General features: G+C 37.6%; 1 protein-coding gene across 1 annotated transcript in view; it reads right to left on the bottom strand.

The window, feature by feature from the left end:
- Grik1 (glutamate ionotropic receptor kainate type subunit 1) overlaps positions 1–17,345 on the bottom strand; it is a 139,806-nt gene that overhangs the window by 18,143 nt on the left and 104,318 nt on the right. The window contains exons 8-12 of the mRNA XM_046430577.2: positions 13,339–13,452; positions 11,044–11,247; positions 10,181–10,404; positions 4,555–4,673; positions 88–305 (exon numbers count right to left, since the gene is read on the bottom strand). Coding sequence (XP_046286533.1) covers positions 88–305; positions 4,555–4,673; positions 10,181–10,404; positions 11,044–11,247; positions 13,339–13,452 — 879 coding nt within the window. The remainder of the gene's footprint in view (positions 1–87; positions 306–4,554; positions 4,674–10,180; positions 10,405–11,043; positions 11,248–13,338; positions 13,453–17,345) is intronic.

Below are 17,345 nucleotides of genomic sequence, written 5' to 3'. Positions count from 1 at the left end.
TTTATTAAGAAATTTCCCATTTTGAATTGAATGGACTCTTATTTTTCCCTCTTTCTCTCCAGGATGAGAACGCAGTCAGCTTCTTACCTTGAAGAAGGTCATTGTTGATCCATCTCTGACGGCCCCGTATTCTATCTTGGTTTGCTTTGCCAGATCGTCTGCTGAATCTATGGGGGATTCCATTCTCTCTACTGTCAAGAAGGCAGCCAGGTTGGCAGTGTAGGACGAAATGATGATTAGGGTGAAAAACCACCAAATTCCTCCAACTATTCTGGTCGATAGAGCTTTGGGCATCAGCTCTGATCCTGTGGTGTTATCATCAGAGTAAAAGTGTTAAATAGAGGGAGAAGAAAAGGGAAGACTAACAGTTGGACTCTATTCTAGGGTGATAAGCCAATCAAGGACTCTCAATCATGTATGTAGACAAAATAAATGCTTTTTTAAAGAAATGGAGCAAAATATAAATGATCCTTTTTAAAAATCAGTAGTCATCACTTTTGCTGAAAATATCATTTATCAACAGCTGATGGTATTAAAATGGCTCTAACCCTGAGATGGTCCTTGTCTAAAATTTAGTTTAGCTGCTTAAAATTGAAACATTAATCGTAAGACATCTGTCCATTTATTCTTGTCTAAAATACATCCTATAGTGTGAATTAAAATGTTCCAGGACTTTTTATAACTATGAAAAAAATTAAAATGCTAACTTATGTTTATTTAAGGTTAAAGAATATAAAAAACTTTCAAAAATTAACATATTATGTCATTTATCACATGTCATTTACAATGAAATTTTTTAATAAAATGAATTAAGATGCAGTCATACATGATGGTGAATGAATTATTTTACTAGTTTTATGTTACTTTTAAAGTCACAATTATGTTTTTCTAATGTAGAGTCATATGTTTGGTTAAAAAAGAATATATTCCTTGAAAAATCTAATTATGTCCTTTAAAAAAGTGCTATTTCTTAAGGACACTTCAAAAACTGGCTGTTTCTCGGCTGGAGAGAGGCCCTTCTTAGTAAGAATATACATTTTGGGTATCATTCGGATGATTATTTATTTTGGGGGAATACCAGGGATTGAACTCAGGAGCACTCAACCACTGAGCCACATCCCCAGCCCTATTTTGTATTTTATTTAGAGATAGGGTCTCACTGAGTTGCTTAGCACCTTGCTATTGTTGAGGCTGGGTTTGAACTCGCGATTCTCCAGTCTCAGCCTCCAGAGCCACTGGGATTACAGGCGTGTGCCACAGTGCTCGGTTCAGATGATTACATTTTAAAGATAGCATAGAAGAACTTATTATGTTTACCAAGAAAACTTTCTTTTCTGAAAGAAAGGATATCAGCTAAGTTTACATAAAAGGCAGACATCTTAGACATGGTCTGGTTCAATTTTGATCTAACTGAATTGTGGATGTCTACAAACACAGGAGCAGAAGCAGAAGGGCCCAGAGGTACAATTTGAGTTCAAGTTGTACTGATTCATGAATGCATTTTGTCTAGTCCATTTGCCTGGAATTGACCCTTGGTCCTGTACTTAGCATTTCCTCTGGGAATCTGAGAACACGAGAGTTTTTGAGACCAGTCAAAAACCCTCTGAGTGGAAAACCCTAGAGGACAAAGTAGAGTAGGTCCAATATCTTGTTTAAAGGATCCTTTCTCTATCTATACCGATTTGGTGTCTTGAAATTTTGTTGTTAATAATGGCTTAAGATAGAAGGGGAAATTGGAGTCTCCCAATCTACAAATAAATGATTTTATGCTCAGGTTTAATCTATAAACAGACACACACGTTGCTCACGAAGTTAAAGCTAGCTCAAGGCTGGCGATAAGCAGATGAAGGTTGGCAGAGATTCTGGGCTTTGAATAAACAGATCTATTCTCCTAATGCTATTAGGGATCTTTGTGCTTTACTCCCTCTTAATGAGAAAAGTGGTTGGACTGCAGTTTGCATTTCCTTCTTTTGTTTGTTTAAATTTGGGTGCGTAATATTACATAAATTTATAATAGTTTCCATTAAATTGCCTCCAAGGATTTAGTGGAATAATTTGTTGTTGTTGTTTTAATCTTGTGGTTAAATGGGATTTATATGCCTATGGGTGTATGTGTTTAAAGCCCAAGGTTATTTCATATCTTTGTACTTAATTGATCTAGCAGCCTTGTAGCAATGTGATATTATTTTAGATCTTTAGTTGGTTATCATTAAAGTACCATTTACTTCATAAAATAGCCACAGGAAATAAATAACACAGCTAATATATGTATTTTTTTTAGTGTATAGGTGCAGATTTTCTGCTGTTAATTTATCTGTATGTTATTTGGTTACATTCATGAAAAGATTAGCTTTTAACACATTTGCACATTTGTACATTGTACCACAGTAAAACTGGACAGATTAATAACCAACTGTTAACATGTAAAATATAAATTCACATTGCACACTTTAAAATAAATATGTTTTTGGATGGAATTCTCTTAAAAATTAAAAAGATACATATTATAGAATCCTACTGAAATTACATTTTAAACTCTCAGTAGATGGTATCAACTCAATTCCTCAATATTTTTTGTGTTTTTTTTTTAAATTCACATATTTTGTGAATTTTGTGACTCTCAGTGTTAACTGGCATATTTAGAAATGGCTTCCCTGAAGAAGAGATGACTTATGTGAATTCAGAACTCTACAGGATGAAGTTATGAAAACAATAAAAGTAGAGCAAAACACCATTGGCAAACATTCGGGATGAGAGACAATACTTGCTGAGGTCTCTTTAGTGCCATTTACGGCAGACATGACAGCCAATCCTGATCCAGACTTTGCTCACGCTCTGTAGAAAAGAGAAAGTCTGATCATCACATTCAGAAAGAAATTAAACAAAATGGTTTCCAATCGAGTACAGTGACAAAGCTTCTGCGAACAAGAAAGAGCACCACAGAGCAGAGCTACCTGGTCCAACGCCACATGCCAAGGACAGATACACTAACAGTCACGAGTACCCCGAGTTTGAGCATGGAAACAGTTTGTTGCACCTGAGAAAGGTTGGTAAACTTCTGAAAGACAAGCAGAGTCTGGTTGGGGCTGACTGTCATGTACCCAAGGTAGTGGTAACTAGCAGACACTGCATCCCACAGTTTGCTGTGGATGATGGTAAACTCCAAACAAGTAGAATGTGAAAGAGAAGTTCTGGGGGTGGGCACTCTCACAGGACAGAACGCGGTCACTGCCATATGTCTGCACAGCCTGCTGCATGCTCTGTGAAACCTAAGTGCATTTTTTTTTCTATTCTAATGGCTGAAGAAGGTGAACTTTTGGGGAGGGGAGGAGGTCTCCTTCACTTTGAAAGTAATTGCTTACAAGATAAATACCCTAAAAAATTAAACACACTGGTAAAGCAAGATATAGCTTCTAATGGGGTTTGTTGCAGGATTTATAGCTCTGTGCTGTGCTCTAAATTCATGCCAATGGTTTCTAGTAAATCAGGTAGTGTTGGTACCTATTTAGCAGTGCCCACATAAACTATGCATAATTGCATAAAGAGAGGATCTACCTGGTTTCTTCAGTTATTTTGTATTTCTGAATAATTACTATCGGCTCTTAAGCTCTGTCTCTGTCTCATTTGGAGATACAGAATATAAGCATTTCAGGTGGTAAGATAACAACTCTCTAATGAGAAACCTTAGGTTCACATTTCAAATAACAAACACAATTTAATGGTATATCCCAGTTGGATTTTCCTTTGCCAATTTATTTTGTAGCTTATTGTCAAATGAACAGATATTCCAAACACAATAATATCTGTGACTTATGATTTTCTTAAATTGATGTATTTAATCTTTGAAGTATTTTCTAGATCCTATGCATGGAATCAAAGTTGAAGAAAACCCACAAGAGATGGATTTCTTCCAAAGGTTAATACAACTCACCCCTCCCCCTGCAACAAAGCCAAAATATCCTAAATCATAGAAAATGGATAAAATGCACTACATTTCTCTAGTTTGATTTTTATTTCTTCAACCCCTACAGTTTACTGTTGCTAAGGTTACCAGTGAGGGAGATTGTGACAAGTTCCTGGGAGGCTAAGATGAATCTCTGTAGGGTTTGTCAGAGTGGTAATTAGGTGAAAGTTCTAGGTATGGTGAGCAATTGGAGGAATCTAAGTGAACTTAATCTTCAAACCATTTAAATTTCATTCCTTTCAAACCTCTGACTTGTGGAGTTATGGCTGAAAAGGAAAAGATTGACACCTCCATCTATGCAAATTTGTATACAATTTCTAAGGTACTTTATCCTTTGCTACCCACAGGAAAATGAGTATTCATTGCCTGATAGAAGTCTTATTTTAGATATATAGCAAGGGAGTTCCATTAAGGTCATATTTTTGCCGTTTTCTTTGCCTTCAGAACTAGTTAGAATGTCAGTGGCTATTATTTGAAATTCCTGAGATGACGCTTCAGCCTACCCTCTAGCTTCATGGTGGAGTTTACCAGCACGAAAGCCTGTCAGCAGACTGTGGGATGCGAGTGACAGAGAAGGGCAACCGGTGTACCTTGCTGCATGAGAGCTCCAACTCCAAACCAGAAACTATTTAGTAAAGTAAAATTGTTTTCCACCACGTCTGAGTCGGGGTTGCAGGGGTGGGGGTTGTACCACTCGTAGGGTGTAAACCTGTGGTGTCAACAGAAACAGTCTGTCAATATCAGATAGATACACGGGGTACCCGCACAACCTGCTGAGCAATGCAGAAAACCCAACAGTTAATGATAAAAGAACAAACCAGAAGACCAAAGGCCACGTCAAAAACTTACTGCTTTGATGAGCAAAATGCGAGAGCCTTGGGTTAGTGTTTACCAGCCTTCTTATTCCTAAGTAAATCCTACCGGTCAGCGGGAATCACACTCTTCAGATCTAGGTCTACTGAATTCTTCTGAGTTTTCATTAAATTTCCATTTTACTGAAAGACTAGGTCAACTGTAAAGAAAACTTCCCTCATCCCAAGTATTTACCCCACCAAGGAGTGATGACTGTGACACACACTTGTGGCATAGCAACTACACTGTCAAGATCCTGTATTGCTAGGTCCTGTGGGAGACAAAGAAGAAGGGTGACATGCCTTTGAGGGACTTCTATGGCCAGGTGCTTAGAAGGAGTCTGAGTTGTCTAGTGATTTTGCAAAGCATCAAAGAGGTAACATGTCTGAAAAAAAAATTCCTGAATAAAAATGGGGGATTGGATTTTGGACCTATTAGATATTTTTAGTATAATATATGGAAAACATTAGGATCCTTCAATGAATAGACAAGGTTAACTTTGAAAATTATCAAAGTCCAGGCATAGAGGTACAGTAGTATTAACTCCATAGTGTGGGTTGTTGGAGAATTTTAAGTTCATAATTTCCTCTTGGTTCATTTTTAATTTGATTGTTTTTAAAACTATGTCCTACGGTCAGTTAATCACCAACCCTAGTTAGGTAAGAAGTTTCTATAGCATAGTCATAGCTCTGTCTGCAGAGCCACAAGCAACACAGGTTCCTGGAAAAACAACTATAGTGTAGGAAGTCAACCCTAGCAAATAAACTCAAGCAGTTTGACTTCAGTCTCTTTATTAGTAAAGAGGAGGGAATCCAGATATCTCTGAGGATGTATTTAAAGTAAAAATATGGAGATATGTCACTTGCAAGAAAATGGATTGAATTTGAAACCATTATGTTAAGCACAGTTGGCCAAATTTAGGAGGTCAAGGATTGTATTTTCTCTTGTGGGAAATTAGAAAGGACAAAGGAAAAGTATATAAGTGTTGGAGGGATCTCATGCAAATTGAAGGGAAGTCTGTAGAATAGAGGAAAGGGATTTGGGGGAGGGCGGAGTGGAAGGAAAGGGAGAAACTTGAGAATGATATTGGCCAAATTACATATATTGGTATATTGTGTGCATGTATGAATATGTAATGACAAATCTCACCACTATGTGCAATTATAATGCACTGATTAAAAAATGTGGGAAAAATCTGGGGAATTGCATCCATTTTGTTTCCTTTTCTATATGTCTATCTGACCTCTATAACTCAGAAGAGGTGTTCCCTCTGTGGTTATTTTTCAGGGCTACTTTGCTAAAAGGTGCTTATTTTTTCCAAAGAGATATCACCAGATGCTCAGCAAAGTGATCTGGGAATGATTTAAAAATGCAATAATTCTTAGCACTGGAAGCTTTGCCATTTGCCATTGGGTTTTTTTAATGCAAGCAAGAGTATCAAAGTAATGTTAAAGCACCATAAAGCCAATGAGAACATACGGAATGCTCTCCAGCCATAAGGTTTCAGCAGTAAACAGTATCAGGCTGCTGACACATTGGGGAGAACAGGGCGTAAGGTGAATATATAATCTACAGTGCAAAGCAGAGCATACTGTGAATCATGCACAAGGAACTGGGTGAATAGTTTCTCTTAATGAAAAAACTACTCTCTAACCCCCTGGACACCTTCTAGAAGGTGTACAGTGTCTCTTCATCAAGTCTTGGGGGACGGGGATAGCAGCCTGGTAGTTTATCCCACCATAATGGTATCCAACTCATCCTGAAGCTTTTCCACAGCTGCAGGGTGCACCGTGCAGATTCCCATGAAGCTTATGAATATTGCTGTAATTGACAATGCCATGCCAATACATTTTAATTACTGTTTCAACAATATAATTAAGTTTCAAATTTATACACTCTTATAACCATAGTAGTTTGCTGAGCTGAAGGAATGAATACCAATATTAATGAACCTCCTAATTGAAACAGCATGCAGAATAAAGATGCTGTTACTTAAATAATATTATTGTCACTTGTACAATAATTTTAAAATATTAATTGCAATGAATTAGGAGGCTTATACTTTCAAGAGAAGGGGTTTTTCAAATAGACCATAGAACGTGGCAACTGCCAGCCCCCTGATATTCTAGCATTTTTCCTCCCAGAACTGCTATGATCCATGAGCTTATCTCTTGGAATGCTGCTCTGAATTTGCTCTTATTTCAGTATTTCATACTTTGCACTTATAAGTGAGGAACTAATTAAGTTTTTTTGGCCAAAAGGAGAAACCATCTAAATAGCAATGTGATTCTACCTGCAGTGAAGAGATATTGTAGGTTCTTTCTGGGATTCTGAGTGACTTAGGGAGTATGTGGACTGAGGATTGTTAAATGATAACATGAAGCTCTGCTGTAAGACAGCATTGTGTATATATATATATATATATATATATATATATATATATATATATTGCAGTAGATCTACCTATGTCTGGATGTAGATATCTCAGTTTGGAATTCCTACTGCCTGCTTAACTATAGCTAGTGTTACATCATGCCAGTGGCAGAAGCTCTGGGGTAAGAACTAATATATGACCTGCATCAATGATAATCTGAAACTGCTATTCCCAAATGACTTTCAAAAAATCAGCAATGATGTTCTCTAAAAGGACAGAGAAAGGGACAAATATGCTTAGAATCAGTGTGAAAACTGGCATGTAGAAAAGAAGTCTGATGTTGAAATGTGAAAGTACACTTCAGGTTTATGTTTATATATGTAAAGCTTATATTTGAATGGAAGACATAAAATGACCCTCATCATGAAGTTTTCTGATTAAAGGACTATCTCTTTATGGCTGAGAATGGACATTGGGCTGCATTGAAAAGAGGGAGATCCATTCATCATTTAAAGAAGAAAGCTCTATTTGAAGTTGTAACATAAATGTTAGGGATATAGTGTAACCTTAGAATTTACTTTCAAGGGTTTCTCTTTCTTCAATTATTTTTAATTTTTTACCAAATGTAAACTTTCAAGAAGTTAATTTTTATGAAGGCAATCATAAGTCATAAAATAAAAGCAGACATTTTATCTGGACTTGGGTCTATTTAAATTGTTTTTTCACTAGAGGCTTAATTGCTTGGGGTTAAATATTTTTTGAAAAGTAAAAAGAAAAGAAAATGTCAACCACAAAACAAAAACATGAGATTTGCTTTTGTTATAAATGATAGTAATTGAAATTGTTACATTTACCCCCTTAGTTTTTTCCATTGATGTCTGCAATTATATTAACTCAGTTCAGCAAATGAATTTTAAGCATCTATCCAATGAAGGATTGGTTTAAATGCAGTGATGGGCTTTCTGTGTCCCCTTTAAAAGAATATAAAAGGACACACTTCACAACATAAATTTAAAAAGCTCTCAAGGGCTGAAGATGATTATGAGATGAACTCCTTTTCATTTCCACTTCACTGACATGGAATGCAAACCATTAAGATGCTGACCAAAATCATTTTACTTCTTAGCTTTTCAGAGCAGAGTGACTGAGTTCATGGTCTTGTGCTATAAGGCTGGCAGGTAATGGTAAATTGGCACCCCTCCTATTCAACTGGATTCTGCTTGGAGAATCTCCTGTGAAATGTTTTTAGTGGTTGCATAAAGTAGGAGCAGGGATAGACTTAAAAGTGTAGGGCAGATGGTGTTGAAAGGATAGTTTCCATGACAATTCACTTGTGCACAGCAGGGAATTATTTTTCATTTTTATATTTCACCACTGTTCTATTTGAAGTTTGCATGTGATACATAAGACCTTCACTTCCTCAAGAACCAGAGCAAGAGAAAAGGGAGACCAGGAGAATAAGTGGAAAGAGAAAGAGCTGGTGTTATAAATGGTACTGTCAACAAGTAGGAATATTAAGTGGATGGCACTGATAGGATCTGGAGGCTGCTATCATAATAGAAATAGCATGTTTGGGGGCTGGGCTTGTGGCTCAGTGGTAGAGTGCTTGCCTAGCATGTGTGAGGCACTGGGTCCAATTCTCAGAACCCTAGATAAATAAATAAAATAAAAGATCCATTGACAACTATAAAATCTTTCCCAGTTGAGAACCCCAGATGTAGAGTACTAAAGTATCAAAGAATACTATCCCTATAAATAGTGTTTACTATATTATCTGAGGCAAGGTATATGGTAAAAGAGCTTTGGTTCTTTTAAAAGTACAACATCTGAGATTTGCTAATGGTACACACATTTTAAGGTATAGAAAGCTTCAAATCTTTTCATTTCATGTCGAATGCATAAATGTCTACGTGAAACACACATTTATTCAGTGACACTATGTCGGCCTGGTAGATCTTTCAGACTTTTCCAGGATGGGTTATTTTTCCAAGCTTTCTCTATAATTGCACCAGGAAAAGAATTACCTGGCATTAATCAAAACCAGACAGTGAACAATGACAAAGGGCTAGTATGAAGAAATATTTCTCTTAGAAATTCCTGGAGGGAAAACAAAAATTGATTAGGGAACAAGTTCACTGCATTTTGTTGAAAGGTGAAGGAGACTGAAAACAAGCAGATGATACACAAGAGCAACTATTTTTTTTTAAACTTGACTTATCCAGGAATATCCAATATTTAAGCCAACCGAAAGATAAAATAGATGTTTCAAATTGAACATCAAAGGTATGTATAAAATATGTGATCTACTGAGAAGTAAAAAATCCTTTGAAGAATTGTGTAGAGCAGAATGGTTAAAGATAGAGTTAAATCTCAAAAATAAAACCCAACCAAAGCATCCTAGGGTAACAAAAATTCCATGCCACCTCACCTTACCTGGAAGTGATATTTCTTGTGGTGTAATTTCTAGAATTCTCTTCTTCTCTCTTGAATGTTTTAAAAATTAAATTCCACAGAATGTTCAAAACATTTTTTTCTTTATTCCTAAGGATTTTGCAATCTTTCATTCTAGAGCTTATTAGTTTCTATAATTCTAGCTTTTTTCTGTTTTCCTTATTTATGTATTCTAAACGTCTTGATATTACTTTTTATTATTCTTATTGAAACGTTTTAGATATTTTAGTTGAGATTTTTCTCTTATTACACTAAAGCTCAGGGAAAATGGATAAATAATCATTTATATGGCTTCAAATACTAAAAAATATTAAGTATATGAAATGTCTTTTTACTCTCTTTTGAAAATATGTTTATAAATAATTATACATTATTCATTTAAGCATGGCTTTTATCTAGAGACCTTGAGAGAATAAAACACTAAGCAAAACTGAAAGTATTCATAAAGAATTAAAAATTTTTGTCTACTTCTAAAGCATACAGGTAAATCTGAGACTGACCTAATCCTGTTATTGTGAATTCAGTCTTCTCAAACCTACCTTGCAATTACAAAGAGTACACAACTGACTCCCAAGCAGGCTAAGAGCACATACATCCAAATATCTGGAGACAGAGGATTGAGAAAGGAGAAGACGCCCGGGTTGGTCCCATTGGGCTTCCGGTAGAGAATGCTGATGCCCAGGGTCATGAAGGGCTTAGAGAAGTCAATGACTTTCTCTCGCACGTAAGTGATGGTCAGAGGAGCCACTGCCAGGTCAGCCTTCTGCAAAAAGCAAATGCAAAACTTGTCAGCTTAATTGTCTCACTTCTCTGCAAATGTCTACACTTTTTCTGGGTATTCCTGATCCCTACTCTCAACTCCAAATGCTTCTCATGCAAAAAATTTCTGTGATGGGACAACTGGCTTCAATATAAAAGCAGACAATTTCTACAGTTATATTTATGAAATAGGATTTATGAGCAAAGAGAAACCAGAAGGAATAAAGCACACACACAAACAAATAGACATCGTTCTTGGACTAAATGGAGGAAAACAATGTAGAAGGAAATTTTTTAAAAGGGCATGTGAGAACAGGAAGGAATGGGCAGCTTGCTCATAATATTAGTTGACAAGATGAAATTTTGCTCTGAGCCTAAATCTTCGAATTCTTTATCTAGCTTAAGAATCACTCAAGCTTATTTGGTATGAAGAATGGACTCATAAGTTTTGATCTTCAATTTTTATCCTTACTTGCCCTTCCAAGTAAGCAAGGCTTGCTATCAAGATTGTTTCTCCTACCTTTTTAAAAATCATTTTCATAATTTAAACAAAGAAAACATTTCTTCTGATTCAACCATTTTTTTTCTTGTACTTTCTACTAGAGTGTGTTTTTTGAGACATGTGAGATATATTTTTGCTTACGTGATCTATGAGTTCTTTAACCATCCCATTCCACTCTCCTTTGTCATTCTGGGCTCCGTATTTGCCATCGGCAACTAGTTTAACATCGTAAAGGAAACCCAGGATGTTTGACAATTCTTTCAACAGATCCAGGCAATATCCTTCAAATCTGTCATTTCCATACAGGGGTTTGTCAGATTTCCTGTACATCACGTAGGGTTCTTCCTAAAGGAAACAAACCAAATATAAAACCTCCATTATCACAAAAGGAAGAATTGCTTCATAAGCATTCTGAAGATATGCAATGTTTGAAGATGATTTTTTCCCCTTGTTTTAGAAAAACTTTATTGAGATATAAGATATACCATAAAATATATCCCTTTGAAGTATAGAGATCGGCAGGTTTTGGTACATTTGTATAGTCATACAAATATCATCATTATCTAATTTCAGAACATTTCACTAGCTCCCCGACAAATCCAGATCCATTAACAGTTGCCACCATTCGCATTCCTTCATCTCCGCAGTCCCTGGAGACCACTATGAAGATGATTTTTAAGAGTTAAACGCACTGACATCAGTCACTTACTTTCGTGTACTTGCTAAATTTGTTCTCCCTACACCCTCTACAAATATAGAACACTTTGTAATTTTCTTTTTCTCCTGCCTCTTTGGATAGGAACTTTTTCTTCCAGTGGTGAGGCAGTTATTGTGAGTTGGTGTGACAGAGACACAGTTGTACTTAAATTTGGGTTCTGGGAAATTGGAAAAGCTCAGAGGGGATGGGGAGCCCAGATGCCTCTGATGTGTCACATCCGGGCTTCTTTGGCATGACCTCCTCCCCTTGACTTTGACCCAAGAGGCTCATCTACTTATAATCGAGAAATCAAAATCACCAAATACATCCTCTCATTTTTCAAATTTCTTGTCTGTTAAATATTCTTGTTTTATCTTCTACATATCATGTCAACTTCACTATTGCTTACTTTTTACATATTTTGGTTGGCTATTTCCATGTCTTCTTTTATCATCAGTTCCATAGTCTTGTTTGAAAGCAACTCAGATTTCAGATTTGGTGATTCTTTGCTCATATGCTCACTTGGAACTCCCCTGTCCTATGAATAATGGAAATTTCCTTGCTACTATGCATCTATAAACTTATTAATTCTTCTTTGACTAAAATGACAGTTATTTTGTTCTAAAAGTTATACTATCAATAAACCTGCAGGTCATGCAAATATAACAGAAAGCCTTATGTTTCTACAGGCCCATTGCGAGGAAATTAGTGATCAGAAGAGTAAAACCTTGGATGAACTTAGCATGAACATTTCTTACAAGTTAACTAGTACAAAAATAAATAGCTCCAATCTCATGGGCTGAATGAAATAAGGCAGGCATACCAGTAAGTGATGAGTTCAGAGAGAGCTACTCATATTCAACCCCTTGAAAAGGAAAAGGAGGTGAAGAAATAACCAGCAGGGGCATGGTGGACTGAATGGGGGCGCTGGCAGTGTTCCAACAGACTGCAGGACATGTGAAGAACACTGATGAAGGGGCTGTTTACAGAGGTGTTAACAGAGAAAGGGAGCCAAGGAGGTAGGGTTCAGACTGCATCAGGAAGCCAGTAAGGGACAGAACTGAGACAAGGAGAAGGGGAAGAGTGCTCCTGGAGCCCACAGCCAGGAGAGCTGGAGTCTGGATGCAGGGTCATTGACAGACAGTACAGGAGCAATGGCTATGGAAGGAAAGACTTTTTGACAAAACCACTGGTTGACTGTAGGAAGGGATCAGGGGAGGAAATTCCTTCACCTTTCTCCTCCCACTTCCCTGGTCTCTTAGTAGAGTCTCCTCTTGTTTAAAACCAGTGAACCAATCAGCAGCCAGAGAGCAAAAAAGGACCAGTTAGGTGGCATTGACAGGGAGGCCGAGCAGGGCTCAGAAAAAATTGAGGTGAGGGCTCTTCAGATAGATGTTGGAGCTTCTAGTTCAGTCCTAGTATAACTACATACAAGCACGTGCTTTTAGTGCCCCAGATGGAAAACAGACAGGTGCACACAGAATTGCTGGCATGAAAATGATAGCTGAGGGCTGGGGCAGTAGTTCAGTGCCAGAGCACTTGCCTCGCATGTGTGAGGCAGACTGGGTTTGATCCTTAGCACCACATAAAAATGAAACAAATAAGACAAAGACATTCTGTCCATCTACTCTACTACTACAAACAAACAAGTAAATAAAAAAAATGATAGCTGAAAACTCTGTCAAGGTCTAGGGTAGGAGTTGAGATTAGATGTCCCAAATTTCACAGAGACGACTTACCAGAATGGTAGTGACAATGAGGGTTCGGTTGGCCAGCGAATCCGTGATATTGTTGGACCTGTCTTTGTTGCCGTCTGTCATGTTGAGCCCACTGTTGGAGTTCCAAATCCCAATCTACACAAGACACAGCACATCAGAGGCTGCCAGCTCTCCAAGTCAGCATTTACACTGAGAGGCCCCTTCTATACCAGGAATGGGCACAAAAGCTTACAGTTGGGGACACCAGGCATCACAGTGGAAGCTACTAAAGGTGGGAAAACGAAACAATGGAAGAGTGAGGGTGTAGACAGAATGGGAGGGATCTGTACTATTAGGGACAGAATTGGGAGAGGTCTTCTTGTTGTGGTTGTTTGTTTTTAATTTATTAAGCTGATTGTTCTTTAAAAAAATCTAATAATTCTTCAATAACTCTCAGATTTTTCTTTCAACATACATTTGTTGAGCACCTACCTCTGTGCCATTGGAAGATAGAGATATAAGAACCGACAAAAAGTTCTGCCCTTCTGGAGATGATGTTCTATTGATAAAAACTTTATGCTGCCAAAACTGTATCATCAGTTCCTTTAAAATTCATGAAGAATGGGATGGAGGGAGCAGGGTGGATTGTGGGGAGACAGGGCACCAGAATAGAAAAGATAAATGGGAGAAAACATGTGGGTGAGAAGTCGACCAAGTTTTGGGCCTATCACTAAGGAGCCAGTGCTAGGCAGGAGGCATTTCGTGTACACCCCAGTAGGACTCTGCTCACACCTGTCATAACATCTAAGTCTTCTCTTATTATCCATTTGCTTATCTTCTATGCTCACTTGTCCATGAACTCCTGAAGTGAGGATATGCACTTTTTATTGCTCATTGATCTTTCAATCATAGAACCAACCACAGCCACTGGCATTCTGTGAAGCCCATTGCTTTTAAAATGTAATGATTTCTGATTTTCTCCAGTGGCCTAGTCACTCCTGGGTTATTATGTCCTATAGAAACACAGGTTGAGCACCCCTAGTCCAAAATCTAAAATATTCTCAAAGGACAAACTCATGGAGCTCTGACATGATAAAAATTCCACCCAGTGGAAAATTCCATACCTGACCTCATGTGATGTGTCTCACTTAGTCCAAGCATGTGCACTAAAACTATTGCAGATGCTTACCTTCAGGCCATGTGTATAAGATGTATGTCAAACAAACACATTTTGTTTTTAGTCTTGGGTCTCATTCCAAGATACTCATTATATGTATGTAAATGTTTCAAAATAAAAATCCATAACCCCAAAACATTTTTATTTGTCCCAAGCACTGCAGATGAGGGATACTCAACCTGTATACTGATTTGCTTAGCTTTTGAGGGAACCCAGAATACGAGCCTTAGGGAATTGAGCTACTTGTCTTGAGTCCTGTAGGCATTTACTGGGAGACTTTTGAGATGAAATACAAGGGTGTTTGAGTGTCAGGCAGAAACAGGTAGTTGCTATGTGACCTTGGACCTGATGCTAACCCTTCTGAGCTTTGTTTTTTTTTTTATTATAAATACCGAGAAGATCAAATGAGATGATATATGAGGAAGTGTTGGTGTGTGCATAGAGCTGCACAAATATTAATAATAAAGGACATTGAAATGACTGTCCCAGGAATTTCTTTAAGCTTGCCTTATAAAAGAATAGGGAATTGATAGTGATTTTTTTTTTTAATTTAGAAGATGATAAAGTAAAGAAGCTATGACAAATAGAGCCAGTTATAGGAAAACTAACATTTGAACATACTCTGGTAGGGTGGATCTATGCTTGAATTCCACAATAAGACGACACTGGGCTAGCTTAATAGAGTGAGCTTTGCAGACAGACTTTTGTCCCAATCCTAGCTTTGAAACTAACCAGCCATGTGACCTTGGAGAAAGTTACTTAACCCTTCTGTGCCTCAATTTCCTCACCAGCAGAATATGATAATAGGGAATTTCTGATGATTAAACAACATATCACATGTGAAAATATTAGGCACCTTCCATCTTTGCTTTTTTCTAACTTTACTTTGATTTACTGGCCAAATTTGATTACTGCCTAAATTCATTTGCTTGGCAAGTATCCTTTTTAGAGACAGAAATGTTTTAGGAAAGTTTCAAAGTCTATCAAACATTCACATTTTCGTGTACACTATTTCGAATTCACTGTTTTCCCTCCTTCTGTATTTAATTAGGATTATTTCATTGGAGAAATAAAGAAATTGGTAGAAGTAAATGCAGTCTTGGAAACAGATTTTGCATGAAAATATTGTGACACTATCTAAAGAGGGGGTGTTAGAGGTAGAATTGGATGTAGGCCAGCATCCTTAGTAACCATTCAGTATTCCCGGGGCCTCTGGTGATGCTTGTCTCCTGGAATGTGCACATGCCTCCGTTGATTAAAAAGTTTTCAGTTTTCTATAGCTAGCCTTAAACTCAGGAAATAAGATATTTTCTTCTCACCCTTTTCCCTTTCTCCTACTTTTTTTGAAGCAGAGACACTTGCTTCTGGGAAGCAACTCAGGCTAAATACATTTGTCTGTTGGCTTTTGTTCAAAGCTTTGTTCTAGGTTGTTAGCAATGAACTTGTAACTCCATGAAGACTGTATGTAAATTGGGTCCTAGGTAGAATTTTGATTAAACCTTGACTTGGGCCCTGATTTTTAATTAAGTAACCATTGAAGGATAGAAAACATGTTTTTAAACACTTAGCTAAGTGATAGAGTATGTTCTCTTTAATCTCATTTTCATTAATGTTGCATGTGTGTGTGTTTAAAGGAAGTATTTTTGAAGTGACTTTAGGGGTTTTTGGTCTCATTCCATTCTAAAATAAAACTTGAAATTGTAGACAAATATATGTCACAGCTTAACATCTGGCTTTTGCTGTTTTTACCATCCCCAGTAAAAGTGCAGAAGGTAAGAGATTATTGCTGCTGCCTTTTCAATCAACTAAGTCCCAGAGTCCCAATAGTGCAAATTTTCCATAAAATGAGAGAAAGGAGAAGCTATTTTTTTCCTAGTAGCTGTATAACAGAAGAGCTTTTAAATGTAAATGAAAAGAGTTGCAAAATATAGTAAAGGTCAGGCTATTCTGGGGAAGTAAACAATATTCATATGCAATTTGCATGACCTCAGCCTTCTGTTTTTAAACCCTTCAATCAGCAAAACCCGAGAGCCCGGGTGTGTTTGTCTCTGTGTGTGCACACATGTATGCAGGCATGCTTGTGTCATTTAAACTTAAGTTGTCAACTGACTTTGCCTGCTAATTGAAATGAACAGGTGGTCAGTGAGTGAATGTCTCTGAAGATGTGAGATCCCGTGATGCGCGGGTGTGGGGAGTACAGTTACCCAGATGCCTAGATACTGGCATCTAGGTCTTGTGCTATGACCTTGGAGGAGGGCCTCCAGGAAGCGGAATCTCAATTTTCAAACTGTATAGCCAAAGCAAACAGCAGTAATGTACCAGTGAGAATCAGTGGAGGGTGGATCAATTATGGCTAAACTGTGGGGAGGCACATTCAAAATCTAAATTGTCTGGCTTGCCTTCGCTCTGCCTTCTCTCTGTACAAGCTGGCAAGAGGCCCCAGCCATTTGTTACCCTGGACAACTGAGGGAAGCTTTGAAAAGGAATGCTCCCAGGACACTTAGCAAACTCTAAAAAAAGTGGCATGACCAAAGGGCATTCAGAGTCACTAGTATCTGTATTTTCTACACCTAGAGAGGGATTTGCATAAATGCCAGATCCAAAATTTCTGAGTGAAATGATCAAGCTTTTACCAGTGACAAACATGAAATGCATCTGCTTTTTTTTTTTTTTTTTGGGGGGGGTGCAATACTGAGATGGGGGCTCTACCACTGAGTTACACCTAAGTCTCCCTTATTTTCTTTTTTGAGACAGGGTCTCCTCAAGTTGCCCAAGCTGGTCTTGAACTTGTGATCTTTTCTCTTCTGCCTCTTGAGTGGCTAGGATCATAGGCCTGTGCCACTGTGCCCAGCTACTCCACATTCCTCCTTTG

Source organism: Marmota monax, unplaced genomic scaffold, assembly GCF_021218885.2.
Source record: "Marmota monax isolate L192 unplaced genomic scaffold, Marmota_monax_Labrador192_F-V1.1 WCK01_AAM20220418_F8-fsc00016, whole genome shotgun sequence".
In the NCBI taxonomy this organism is placed as follows: domain Eukaryota; kingdom Metazoa; phylum Chordata; class Mammalia; order Rodentia; family Sciuridae; genus Marmota; species Marmota monax.
This window is presented reverse-complemented; position numbering and strand designations above follow the sequence as displayed.